Source organism: Mus pahari, chromosome X (assembly GCF_900095145.1).
Source record: "Mus pahari chromosome X, PAHARI_EIJ_v1.1, whole genome shotgun sequence".
NCBI lineage: Eukaryota > Metazoa > Chordata > Mammalia > Rodentia > Muridae > Mus > Mus pahari.
The window spans coordinates 29007286-29020894 of NC_034613.1; the positions used below are offsets into that span (position 1 = coordinate 29007286).

General features: G+C 38.2%; 2 protein-coding genes across 2 annotated transcripts in view; one reads left to right on the plus strand and one right to left on the minus strand.

The window, feature by feature from the left end:
* The window catches only part of Nkap (NFKB activating protein), a 25013-nt gene extending 14772 nt beyond the window's left edge, over window positions 1–10241 (plus strand). Inside the window, exons 6-9 of the mRNA XM_021187889.2 lie at window positions 1606–1715; window positions 1805–1880; window positions 2866–3015; window positions 7272–10241. Of these exons, the coding sequence (XP_021043548.1) occupies window positions 1606–1715; window positions 1805–1880; window positions 2866–3015; window positions 7272–7446 (511 nt within the window). The 3' untranslated portion in view covers window positions 7447–10241. The remainder of the gene's footprint in view (window positions 1–1605; window positions 1716–1804; window positions 1881–2865; window positions 3016–7271) is intronic.
* A 59-nt stretch (window positions 10242–10300) lies between these two features.
* Akap14 (A-kinase anchoring protein 14) overlaps window positions 10301–13609 on the minus strand; it is a 19191-nt gene continuing 15882 nt past the window's right edge. The window contains exons 6-7 of the mRNA XM_021188193.1: window positions 11468–11520; window positions 10301–10394 (exon numbers count right to left, since the gene is read on the minus strand). Coding sequence (XP_021043852.1) covers window positions 10301–10394; window positions 11468–11520 — 147 coding nt within the window. The remainder of the gene's footprint in view (window positions 10395–11467; window positions 11521–13609) is intronic.

Sequence of the window (13609 nt, forward strand, 5' to 3'; positions counted from 1 at the left end):
CCCACTTGATCACTAATTGAGAAAATGCCTTACAGCTGGATCTGGTGGAGGCATTTCCCCAACTGAAGCTCCTTTCTCTGTGATAACTCCAGCGTGTGTCAAGTTGACACAAAACTAGCTAGTACACCGACTAAGGGTATTCTTTAAAAAAAAACCAAAAAGAACTTTGTGCATAAGAATTTAGCAGTCAATACTCTGCAGTTTTTTCCTACAGTTAATTCAAATCAAAATGCAAATAATGTCCCTAAATTATAGTTGTTATACAGAGAGAATTAGCATGTTTTTCTGTCATTTCTATTTCCTGGAGAGAGAGGGGTCTCAACATCGGCAAGGTTCAAGTTGGAGTATTGGCCAGGAATACTTTCTAGGTAGTGCTGTGTACTACCATCACTAGGTAACTAATAAACACTGCTGGTCATTGTCTAGATTTATTATGTCATTGAGAATGCAAGACAATGGTAGTTTACTTTGAATGTTGCTATTTAAACTATTGATATATTTTAATCCATCACACTGAACACTTTTATTAATTGGTGAAAAGTTGTTTTTCTTTTATGTGTGTTTTATTTATTTTTTTGTATTTTGTTTTTTGAGCTTATTTTTATTTGGGGTTGTTTTATGTATTTTTAAAGATTTATTTTCATTTAAGTCTATGTATGCATTTATGTATGTGCAATGTACATGCATGCACCTGGAGAGGCCAGAAGAGGGCCTCAGATTCCCCCGGAGCTAGACTTAGAGGTGGTTATGAGCTACCCGATGTAGGGGCTGGGATACGAACTCTAGTCCTCTGGAAGAACATCAAACACTCATGACTGTTGAATCCTCTCTAGCCACTGTATGTTTTTGAGATAGAGTCTTGTATACCTCAGGCTGGCTGCAAGCTCGCTAGACAGCATAGGATGGCTTTGGACGCCTAATTCTCCTGCCTCTAGCTCCCAAGTGCTAAGATTATAGATATAAGCTACCACCTCCTGCCTGAGAGTTAGGTTTTAAGCTAAAACCTAACTATTATCTTTTCTATCATTTCTATTATCTTTCTGTATTTCATTAATTCTTTAGTCATTTCCTTTTTTAAAAAAGATTATTTATTAATTTTATTTATTTGAGCACACTGTAGCTGTCTTCACACACAGTGGGCACCAGTTTGAAACTAAAGTTAGGACCTTTGGGAAAACAGTCAGTATTCTTAACCATGGAGCCATCTATTCTTGTTAATAGCAAAATCCTATTTGGTTAACTGAGAAGATTGAATTGAAAAGTTTGAATAATCTAGGAATTCAGAGAGTTTTATCAACTGTTCATTCCCATGAGAACTGACGATGCCTGGGGCTGAAGAGATGCCTCAGCAGTTAAGAACACTGGCTGTTTTTTTTTTGAGGGGGGTACCTGGGTTCAATTCCCCTGCAACTACATAGCAGCTTACAACTGTCTGTAACTTCAGTTCCAGGGGCTCTGACATGCTCACACAGACATTTATGCAGGCAAAATACCAGTATGCATAAGAATAAATAAATCTTTAAGAAAGTTTTCATTAAAAAAGAAAAGTAAGAATGCCTTTTAACATGAGAATACTTAATTTGTATTCAATTATAACCCCTGCAGGAAGAAATACAAGAAAAAGAAGTCTAAGAAAAACAGAAAAGAGTCCAGTGATTCGAGCTCTAAAGAATCCCAGGAAGAATTTCTAGAGAATCCTTGGAAGGATCGATCAAGTAAGCTCTTGTATTGACTAACTCAAAACAGTTCAAACATTAACTGATTAGTCCAGATGTGAATGTATTTCTTACTGTATTTCATGCAGAAGCTGAAGAACCATCAGATCTGATTGGCCCAGAGGCTCCCAAAACTCTTGCCTCCCAAGATGATAAGCCCTTGAAGTGAGTAGCAGTGTACGGTTGTGGGGTTTTGTGGTTTTCTTTGTTGTAGGTTATTTGTTTTGTTTTCTGCTGAGTGGTCACATAGGTTAGCAGTTTGCCCCTGAACTGTGCCCACAGCCAGTAGCAGTGGATTTGCAATATCTAAAGTACTTTATTTAGCTTGGTGTGGTGCTTCTGCCTGTGATGCCCGCATTTGGGAGCAGGGGGAGGCAGGGAGTTCAGGAATTTAGGATTTTTCTAGGCTACTTTGTGATCTTAAGGCCAACCTGGGCTATTTTGTATGGGGGAGGGGAAGGCATGAAGGTTAGAGGACAACTAACCTTTAGGAGTTGGTTCTCTCCTTCCACCATATGGGTACCAAGGATTAAACTTAACGCCACAGACTTGACAGTAAATAAACCTTTACCCTGTGAGCCTTCTTGGCAGCCCATACAAAATATTATGTATGTTTAACTTGTAGTGTAGTAAATACATAAACATAAGTGTCAAGATTACTTTTGCACTGTAAGCTTCAAGCTTAATAAGAATACAAGGAAACATACCGAACTGCTCTTAAAATCTTTTTCAGTCAAAGGCAAAAGAGAATTTTTACTGGATGGTGTTTACTGGAGGGCATCAGATTCTGTTACAGATGGCTGTGAGCCACCATGTGGTTGCCAGGAATTGAACTCAGGACCTCTGGAAGAGCAGTCAGTGCTCCTAACTGCTGAGCCATCTCTCCAGCCTGCCTTAACCCACAATTTTAAACTGTGAATTTATACTTGTGAACTTCAGTTCTTTTGTTCTTCCAAATTATTTATACATTTCTTGGTTAATGATGGAGTCATAGTACAGCATCCTATAATAAAAATTAAGAAATTCGCATCAAGTACACTACTGCTCTGCACAGTTATTCTTCCTATTGTCTGAGGAAAAATATTTTGTGTTGTCATTTTCTATGGAGCTAGTTTGATGAACCTTTTGTGAATTCTGAATTACTTTGTAGCTATGGCCACGCTCTGTTACCTGGTGAAGGTGCAGCTATGGCTGAATATGTAAAAGCCGGCAAACGTATCCCGAGAAGAGGTGAAATCGGCTTGACAAGTGAAGAGATCGCATCATTTGAATGTTCCGGTTACGTAATGAGTGGTAGCAGGTATTTTCTCGGCATTGAGTCAATTTTCATGATTAGCTCTTTTCCTTCTTTCTTACTACTAGAAACACGCAGAGAGACACAGGTAGACACACACACACACACACACACACACACACACACACACACACACACACAAGATACTGGTTTCATTAGAAGAAACATACCTAAGTAAGTTTCAACTATATATAGAACTTAGCCTCAAACTCTACGTATGTCCAAATTTAACAAATCAGTAGTTTCCAGTTTTAGTTTTTTTCATCTGGTAAATACAGTTAGTTTAAGTTCAGCCACCTGTCATAGGGGCATATGGGATTCCAGTAGTGAGGAAAACAATTTCATAAGATTATGTTTCTTGATTTTTGAGTTTGCTTCAAGTTTTCAGTGGTTCAGAATTTCTGGAATGAATGTCAGTTAAGGATCATGAAAGACGTCAGATTTTCCAGAGACTGCCCCACCCGGGGATCCATCATACAACCACCAAACCCAGACACTATTGCATGAGCTAGCAAGATTTTGCTGAAAGGACCCTGATATAGCTGTCTCTTGTGAGGCTATGCCAGTGCCTGGCAAATGCAGAAGTGGATGCTCACAGTCAGCTATAGGATGCAACACAGGGTCCCCAATGGAGGAGCTAGAGAAAGTACCCAAGGAGCTGAAGGGGTCTGCAACCCTGTAGGTGCAACAACAATATGAACTAATCAGTACCCCCAGAGCTCGTTCATATATAGCAGAAGATGGCCTAGTCAGCCATCGTTGGGAAAGAGAGGCCCCTTGGTCTTACAAACTATATATGCCCCAGTACAGAGGAATGCCAGGGCCAAGAAGTGGGAGTGTGTGGGTAGGGGAGCAGGGGCGGGGAGAGGGTATAGGGAACTTTCGGGATAGCATTTGAAATGCAAATGAAGAAAATATCTAATAAAAAAGAAAGATGTCAGATTTAGCATGAGGAAATAAAATTGTAGAAGAATCACAAAATACTTGATTACTCAGGGAGAGTAAGGGCAGCAATACTAAAATCACACTGAATTGTGGGCTCTTTAAGCTTACAAAATATCTATTAAAATAGTTAAAACTGGTTTGAATTGGTACCAGAGACAAATATGTGTGGAACCTCTGAGGTACCTCCAGAATCTTCGATGTCTGAAAACTAACGTCACTTTTGAGGATGACACAGTATGACTAGGACAAATTACTAGAGACATAAGGCTCAGTAAGGAGGGTTCAGTATAGCCATTTTTGTGATTGAGGTGCTTGTTTACATCTCAGACTCTTCAGGGCTGTAACAAATGGTTACCTAGAAAGTCATTACAAAACCAGTTGTGTTTCTAAATCTCAGCAACAGGCAACTAGAAAATATAAAATAACACATCATTAATATATTAGTATAACTAACAATGTATAATTGTATATGCTTAAATATAGTTAAATATAATGAAGCATTTGTAATAGTATCAGAGAATATGAGTGATTTAGAAATAAATTCTAATAAAAGAGTCCCCAGACCTTCACAGAGAAAAGTAAGCCATGAAGAAATATTAAGGGACTGGAGTGATGGATGGCTCAGTGGTTTAGAGAGAGCACTGGCTGTTCAATCCCCAGCACCCACATGCCTGTTACTCTGGTCCCAGGGCATCTGAAGCCCTCTGCTGGCCTTTGCTGGCACTACACATATGTGAGGTACAGACATACATTCAGGCAAAACACTCATATACATAAAATTAAATAAATCATGTGTGCTTTTTTAATGCAACTTGGCATGATTTCTTACAGTCTGTTTCATGCTACAGATAATCTATATGTTTAGTTTGTGTTACTAATTTTAAAACTCACATTGGATCATTTATAATAATTCTTTGTATCCTACACAATGGGTATGCCCTTGTTTATAATATTACCTTTACTAGAAACATAATAAGGCACATTAATTTTGTTCTAAAAAATCAATTAAAAAATTAGTTGGGCCCCTTGGTCTTGCAAACTTTATATGCCCCAGTACAGGGGAACACCAGGGCTAAGAAGTGGGAGTGGGTGGGTAGGGGAGCAGGGTGGGGGGAGGGTATAAGGGACTTCCAGGATAGCATTTGAAATGTAAATGAAGAAAATACTTAATAAAAAATTGGAAAAAAATTAATTGGGCCTAGTGAGACATATCCTTAATCCCTGCACTTGGGAGGCAGAGGCAGTCGTATCTCTGAGTTCATGGCCAGGCTGATCCACAGAGCGGGTTCCAGGACAGCCATGGCTACACAGAGAAACCCTGTCTTGAAAAACAAAACAAAACAAAACAATAGTAATAATAAAAATAAACATTAAAGAAGATTTATATCAATGGATACATAGCATATTCAAAGTTAGAATAGCAATATTGTGAAGTCAATTCTCTCAGATTTATAGAGTCAATAAAATCTCAATCAAAATCGTGGCAGTTTATGAAACTTAGTAAAGTGGTTCTAGAAATATTTGTTAGATTAAAAGATCAAGAAAAGCCATGTTAGTTCTGAAAAACAGTAGAAACGTAAGATGGGAGCTATGCAAGATGAGAACTTAAGGAACTTGCAGGCTTTGGGAAACATTTGGTATAGCCTAAATGTTCAGTGGAATAAAATGCAGAGACCAAAGCCAGTTGGATTTTGGTGTATGAAAGAGCATGTCAGATCTGTGCAGAAACAAGTATTCAGAAAATGGCATGGTGAAAACATCATCCATGTGTTAAAAGACTAGAGAATACTGAATCACTTTATATAAAAGGCAGTGCCACTAGATTAANTACTTTCAGAGAGGATGTCTTTTAGATTAAAAAGTGTTTTCTAAACAAAACAAAACAAAAAATATGCTACCCAGAAGTTTGCCTAGGCTAAAAGGAAGAACTTATGTTCATCAAAAGACACATTAAAATGTGAAAATTCTAGGTTCATATAAGATTCATGGAACACACACAAATGATAAAGTGTTGGTAGTGAGAATATTTAAATACCTATAAAAGAAATATGGGGAAATGACAGAACCATTTATCAAAATGATATATATGTTCTATATGTAAGTTAAATGATGTTCATTGACACTGGAAATGGAAGTCAAGACCTGAGTGAAATACTGTTTTGTACACATTTAATAGGAAAAGACTCAAAGTTCTGACAATGCCAAATATTTGAAAGGATGTGGTGCCCGCCATAGGATCTCTTAAACACTTCTGGTAGTATACCCATTAATACACTAAAAACCAATATGACAACATCTGAGAAAGTCTGACTCTCGTGTGCACTGTGAGTAAGCAGCAGCACACATACTATGGTACCCACAGCCTAGAGACATGCATGTGGGTGCTCATTATAGCACCACTGTGATGCTTCTCTGTTCCTTACAACTTCACAGGGCAGTACTCGAAGTAACCTACATCTGTTGCCATCTCCTCAGCTCTCCCATCTTATCTCTAGACGCTAGCACACTAATCTGAAATGATTCTCTCCTCTTCTTACCCAGTCTTTAATGGGTTTTTCTAGAGATAATTTTCTTAAACTGATGATGTAGGTTGGGTATGTATATACAAATAGGGTCATTAATATTTCTCTCTGACTAGCAGACCTTTTGAATCTAACTTCAAAAATGTCCTCTGTCCTTGTATTTTACTGATCTAACTCTTAGACTGAATCCCCTTTTGTTTTCTGTGTGACACTTTTGGATTCTAAGGAAACTAAACTACCCACAGAATGCCTCTTCACTTATAGATTTAGACTTGATTCTCTTCTTTGTATCAGTAAAGTTGAACCGTACTGTACCACTTGATTAATTAAGGTAAATCTTTCATCTGCCCTGCTCTGGACTCCCCAAAGACAAACCCCCACCATTGCTGCCTGGGCTTTAATGTCAGTGCTTGGGAGGCAGAGCACATGGGTCTGCATGAGTTTGCATAGAGCACTCCATGATGAAACCCTGTCCAAAACAAAATCGTGTAAAACATTTAACAAGTTTCCCATTTCAGTTTATTAAAATATGAAAAAAAGAATTTATCTTTAGTATTTGAAATTAATGATATCTCCTATGTTGACAAAACATTGGAGATCATTATTTGAATATTGGAAATAAGTCAAAGGGAAATGAAACCTCAACAGGTAAAATACACAGTCATTTAATAACCCATCTCCAGTGTCTTATTATCACCTTTTAAGTAGAAGATTCTATATTATGAAAGGATTAATGACAATATACTGTAAGAATTATTAGTATGAAATTAAGTAAAAAATATCATTTATCTCCAGGCATCGCCGAATGGAGGCTGTTCGACTCCGGAAAGAGAACCAGATCTACAGTGCTGATGAGAAGAGAGCCCTTGCATCCTTTAACCAAGAAGAAAGACGGAAGAGGGAGAACAAGATTCTGGCCAGCTTTCGTGAGATGGTATACAGAAAGACCAAAGGGAAGGATGACAAATGAGGACTTCCTGGCTTTACAAGTGAATATTTTTAACATCGAAAAGGAAATTGTGGGTTCTAGACATAAACAACAAAAGCTTACTGTTTTGTTTCTGTTTTGAGTTATTTTTTGATGTGTGGTTTCAATTAGCCCAGGTTGACCTCAGACTTTGTAGCCAAGGATGACTCTGAACTCTTGGTCTCCTGCCTCCACCTTCCAAGTGCTGAGATTCCAGGCATGTGCCACCAGGCCCAGCCAAAAAGGCTACTGTGCTATGAAATGGTTTTTCAGGGCTTCTGTGCCTTCTTTTTAATTCTTCAGTCCTTCAATAAAAGATGCTTGTTGATATAATTAGTTAAGTTATTTGAGGCTTTTAAAGATTGACCCCAACCTTCTGGTTTAAAAGTCCAAAGTCCTGCTATGTTTGGAAGGTGGCATAGAGAGAAAGTGGCAGATGAACGACAAATTTAAATCTCACATCATGATCTGGTGTGACGATTATTAGCCCCACACAGTGTCTGCCACTATCCGAGCAGAACTTGGGAATTTCATATCTTGTTTTGAATGTGTTACAAATGGGCTTGACAGAAACTATTTAGGAGGTTATTTCTGTTAACAAAATGAAGGTGTTGCTGTACACAGCAACTCTGGAATTTGAAAACTGACTTGTTTCTATAGTCGGCCCTAGAAATGTATATTGGGCTAACTCTACCTCTGCTCTAAAACCTAGCAAACCAAATGGCTGACTCACAGATGTGTGGAATAGAAAATGTGACCATTAGGTGTTTCAGGTTCTATTAGATAACGTTGTTTTTTCAATGGCTAGGGCATAGCTCAGAGTTAGAACATGTGCTTATGAGGCCCTGAACTACATCCCCAGCAGTGCAAAAAAGTTTCAAATGCAGTTTTGGGAGTCTATTGTGCCAATATAAGAATACTATTTCTATTTAAGCTGGTATTTAATTTAGGATAAGATCTTAAAAGTGCTAAATAAGGAAAAATATGTCAGTATTTTAATTATGCTGTTTCATGATGATGAAAGTAAAATATTAAACATTTTCAATTATGTCCTTTATGTTACCAGATTTCTTGTTTGAGACAGAGTCTCACTATGTAGCTCTGGGTGGCCTAGAACTCCCAGAGTTCCCCCTGCCTCAGCCTGCCAGGTGCTAGGATTAGAGGTGTGTGCTGCTGCGCCTCGCTATAGGATTTTATTTTAAACATTGTTAACCTCTTCAGCTTTTTATATCTGTCATGATTTTAATCCTTAACTTTGTAGAAACCCTCCTTACTTCATCACTGTCTGAAAGTTTAATATATATTCTGAGAAAATGTGTTTCTAACCCACAACTGTTGAACTAAGCAGCAGTTAGCATGTAGTAAAATCTGTGATCTTTGAACTTGAAATTATTTCACTGTATTTATACGTCTCAGTCTGATAAGTCTATAGTTTCCTAAAGTCTAATGGAAACTAGGTTCCAAAGTTGAAAGTCTTCTTAATTCATACACTTCCTCATGTACTACAATGTAAAGTTTATAATCTCTACTTTAAAAGTTAAAACAAAGGGGCATTATTTTTTGTTAAATGACTCCTAGCAACTGGATGAATATGTTTTTCTTTTCTTAATAGGTAATGAAGTTTCATTGCAACAATTTTGTAGTGTTGAAGTATTACAGATTTTCTTTTGATTATTCTCCACAGAGTATATACAGTCAATGAAAAAATAGGAATTTATTTTAAAACCTATCATTCTTAGAAAGGTATTTAGTAGCGGTCCTTTAAAAAGTGGAGGGCTAAAGTATTTTATTTTCAGCTTGTTTGAATTATCCCTTCAAACTGTGTTCTGTCACCTGAGCTCTAAGTCAGCCATCGTTTGCAAAAACAAATTTTTCCTTGTCTACAGAGAAAGAAACACACACTCGTGCATACACACACACACACACACACACACACACACACACACTTGAACAAAACGTTAAGCTAGAAATTCCCTCTTTGTTACATTCCCAGTGAACAAGATAGTGCTTACGCTTCTGTTTTCTTTATAGCTCTTTAGGCCCAAGTAAAGTCTATGTAGAACTATTGTAATTTAAATACTTTGTTTTCTAAGGAGACTTACCCAGTTTCTCACCTCTTCACCTGTTGTTCATAGGATTGTTCTCTCTCTCTTTTTTTATTTGTTGTACAAAGATAATAGGAAAAATAGAGAAATTACTCAGTCCTACCACATGAATTGTTACAAGTGTTCTGTGTCCCTTGTATGTCTTTGTCATTTGAAGTGTAGTGTAAAGTTGTCTTTGGTATTTTAAAATTGTGTGAGCAGGCATAGGAGTCCCATTGGGAAGTTAGGAATACATGACGATCCAGTGTGAAGACAGAAACAAGATCAGAAATAAGTAAGGGGGGTAACCCACCCCTGCTTCATTGCAATCATGAGCATGATGGGATATTCAGAGTTTAGCAGTGAGGCTCATCTGACAGTAGAAGATATCTATGAGTAGTGGAGCCCCTCAGACTGTTAGTGTGAGATATAGAACTGTTGCCAGTTTATTATCCAGATACCCATAAAAATGTCTATCAAGTTCAGAGGTAGGCAGAGAGAAGGACCAAACAGCTAAGGGCCAGTGGCTGAACTTTAGTAATGTTCAAAACTCTACTCTGTGCTTGCCAGACTCCAAAATCATGATATAGTGTTGAGAAAAATCTTTTCAAAAACAGAAAACAACTTATTGCAGAATGGATAATGAATAAAAACAAAACCACAGTTGGGTTGTGTGCCATGAGTTTATTACTCAATAAATATTATGTATTTTGATATGATGTTTCATATTTTTAATATATGGATTGTAAACATCCTCAAACATAACATAGGAATCAAACAACTTTAAAGGGTATGGACTCCAACAAAATATGCTTGGTCTCAGTAATATCCCGCAGCCATTGTTCTCGAAATCGAATCTTTCCTGGTCTATAGAGGAAGAGAAAAAGCAACACACATACACACAAAGCTTTTATAATCAAAAGGTTGAGGCAGGAATTCCCTCCTTACATTCCCAGTGAGCAAGATTCTGGCTGGGTTCTAGCTGTATTCCTTTCTGTTCGTTAGACTTATGTGAGAAGTCTTTCAGAGAGCTGCTATACAGTAATGTGGGTTGTCACACATGAGCTATTTCGATATGAGTTTGGTGTGGTTCTTTATTGAGAGAGAGTGCTGAAACATCTCACTCTATAGCCCAGACAGGTCCCAAACTTACAGCAATCCTTCTGCCTCAGCCTCCCAACTGCTGGGATTATAGACATGACTATAATACCCCAAAGAGGTTAATCAGCCATAGTAAATTCAGTATAATTCTGAAATTTTCCTGAAGAGGACTAGAGCTGTAGCTCAATGTTAGAGTACCTGTCTGGCATGTGCAAGGCCCTGGTATTGATAACCCAGCGCGCGCACACACACACACACACACACACACACACACACACACACACACACGGACTGGAGAGATGGCTCAACAGTTAAGAGCACTGACTGCTCTTTCAGAGGTCCTGAGTTCAAATCCCAGCAACCACATGGTGGCTCACAACCATCCATAATGAGATCTGATGCCCTCTTCTGGGGTGTCTGAAGACAGCTACAGTGTACTTATGTATAATAATAAATAAATAATAAATCTTTAAAAAATACACACAGACATACACACTGATAAACAGCACCACACACACACAGACACACACACATACCCAGCACCATACACACACATGCATACACACACTTTAAAATCTCTAGAAATAATAGACATGACTCACTTTGTCCCACCCTGTTCTTTCAACTAATCCTTAAGTTTCTAATTGCTAATAAAAGCACTTATAAACAATTTTCTAGAGCGATGCTTGAATCCTACCTTCAGCCTATGCTATAGGGTAAATGGTCCAAAGATGAAGGGTGCTCTGCTTGAATTATCTGTGTCTGTGAGCCTGTTGGAGTCCTAGAATGTGACAACCTTTATCTCACCCATTTACAATAAGTCTCCAAATTTGAATTACCTTTGAAGCAGTGCTGAATTCTCAAAGATGTAAGAGACATCAACAGGCATATCCTAAGAGAGAGGGACAAGCATAAGCCTGGACCAAGCATGCCAATGCTTAATCCTCCCAGTCCACCCTTATCTATATGTATATGTTTGCATTTTCAGGGCCTGTCTTTATTAACTGGGAATCCATTAATTGGTAGGGATTTTTTTTTTGTTTTTTGTTTTTACAAAATTATCTTTCTTTTTTTCTTAAATTTAAATGCATTTTATACATTTAAATAATAATATATTATTAATAATATTGAATGTTTTAAGAATGAAATAATACATAAAAATTTGTTCAACATTTATATTCATATCTTTTCATAATTGGTAGTTTTTTAATATTTTAAACCTATTCAGGGAAAGGTCACAGACACCTTAAGCTACTCCACAAGATTGGAGACAGCTGGTCGAGGCTTGCATCCCTCACTAAGAGCACCATGAATCAGTCTTTTGTCTCCTTTTAATTTTTTTATTCTTTTGGCAGGGGAGAGATTGGAAATGTTTTATTTTGAAGCAGGGGTTTTCCTATGTTATATATCTGGGATTGAGTACCTAGCTGCAAGTAAACCCCTCACCACAGCCTCTCCCCTGAGTGCTGGGATTGTTGGTGTGGTACCACAACTAACAAATGCATTTGGGTTTTGGAGATAGGGTCTCATGTAGCCCAGGCTGGACTCAGTATGTACAAGGTTGGCCTTGAATAGATCCTCTTGCCTCCACCTCCCAAGTTCTAGGATTACAGTTCTTTGCTACCAAGCCTAGCTCCAACAAATACATTTTTTCCAAAGAAGAAAAATTATTTTTGGCTGAGCAGTGGTTGCACACCTTTTAATCCCAGCACTCAGGAGGCAGATGCGGGTGGCTCTCTGTGAGTTCAAGGCCACCCTGGTTTACTGAGCAAGTTCCAGAATAGCCAGGGCTACACGGAGAAACCTTGTTTCCAAAAATTAAAAACAATTACAAAAAGTTATTTTTGACTCCTGGTTTTAGATTCTTTCAGTTGATGATGGTAGGGGAGTCATAGTGTCAGGAGCAGATTTGGTTATATGTACATACAGGAGACAGGAAGCACAGACGGAATACAAGGGCACATACAAGCTTCAAAAGCCCACCTCTAGTTATGTAGTTATACACTTCTGCCAGCTAGAACCCACCTCCTAAAAGCTTCACAGCCTTCAAAATAGTGTTACAAGACCAACTCATAACATTTCTTTTTTCATATAGAACCTTAATACGGTCCTGGCTGGCCTCAAATTCAAGGTAATCAATGCTCTTGCCTCAGACTCAGTAATGCTAAGATTATATGTATGAACTATGCCCATCTGTTGTTGACTTTTTTAAGACTTATTTATTGTTATACATAAGTACACTGTAGCTGACTTCAGACGCACCAGAAGAGGGCGTCAGATCTCATTATGGGTGGTTGTGAGCCACCATGTGGTTGCTGGGATTTGAACTTTGGACCTTTGGTAGAGCATTCAGTGCTCTTACCCTCTGAGCCATCTCTTCAGTCCCTGTTGACTTTTTTTAAAAAATGAAGTTCTTTTACAGATTTGTTTTTTCTTGAACACTGGAGGGTTTTTTTTAAGATTATATTTTATGTCTGTATATGTGTGTGTGTGTGTGTGTGTGTGTGTGTGTGTATATCCTCACAGAGGCCAGAAGAAGGAATTGGATCCCCCAAAGCTGGAGTTAGAGGTACCTATGAACTGCCTGGTGTGGGGGCTGGGAGCCTAGCTGGGGTCCTTGGCCACAGCAATAAGTAGAAAGTTTCTCTAAATTTTTATTTTTATTTTATGTATGGAAGTGTTTTGCTTGCATGTATGTGCATCATGTATGTGCCTGGTACCCACAGAGGTCAGAAATGGATGGATGACAGATTCCCTGAAGCTAGATTTATGGGCAGTGGGTTGTAAGCCACCATATGGGTGCTGAGAACTGAACCCAGGCCCTGTGCAAGAGCAGTAAGCGCTCTGAACTGAGCCAGCTCTCCAGCCTCAGAACAAGCACATTTTACATTTTTTTTAAGAAAAAAACTTTAGTGACTTTTTTTTTGTTGTTTTGTTTCGAGACAGGATTTCTCTGTGTAGCCCCGGCTGTCCTGGAACTC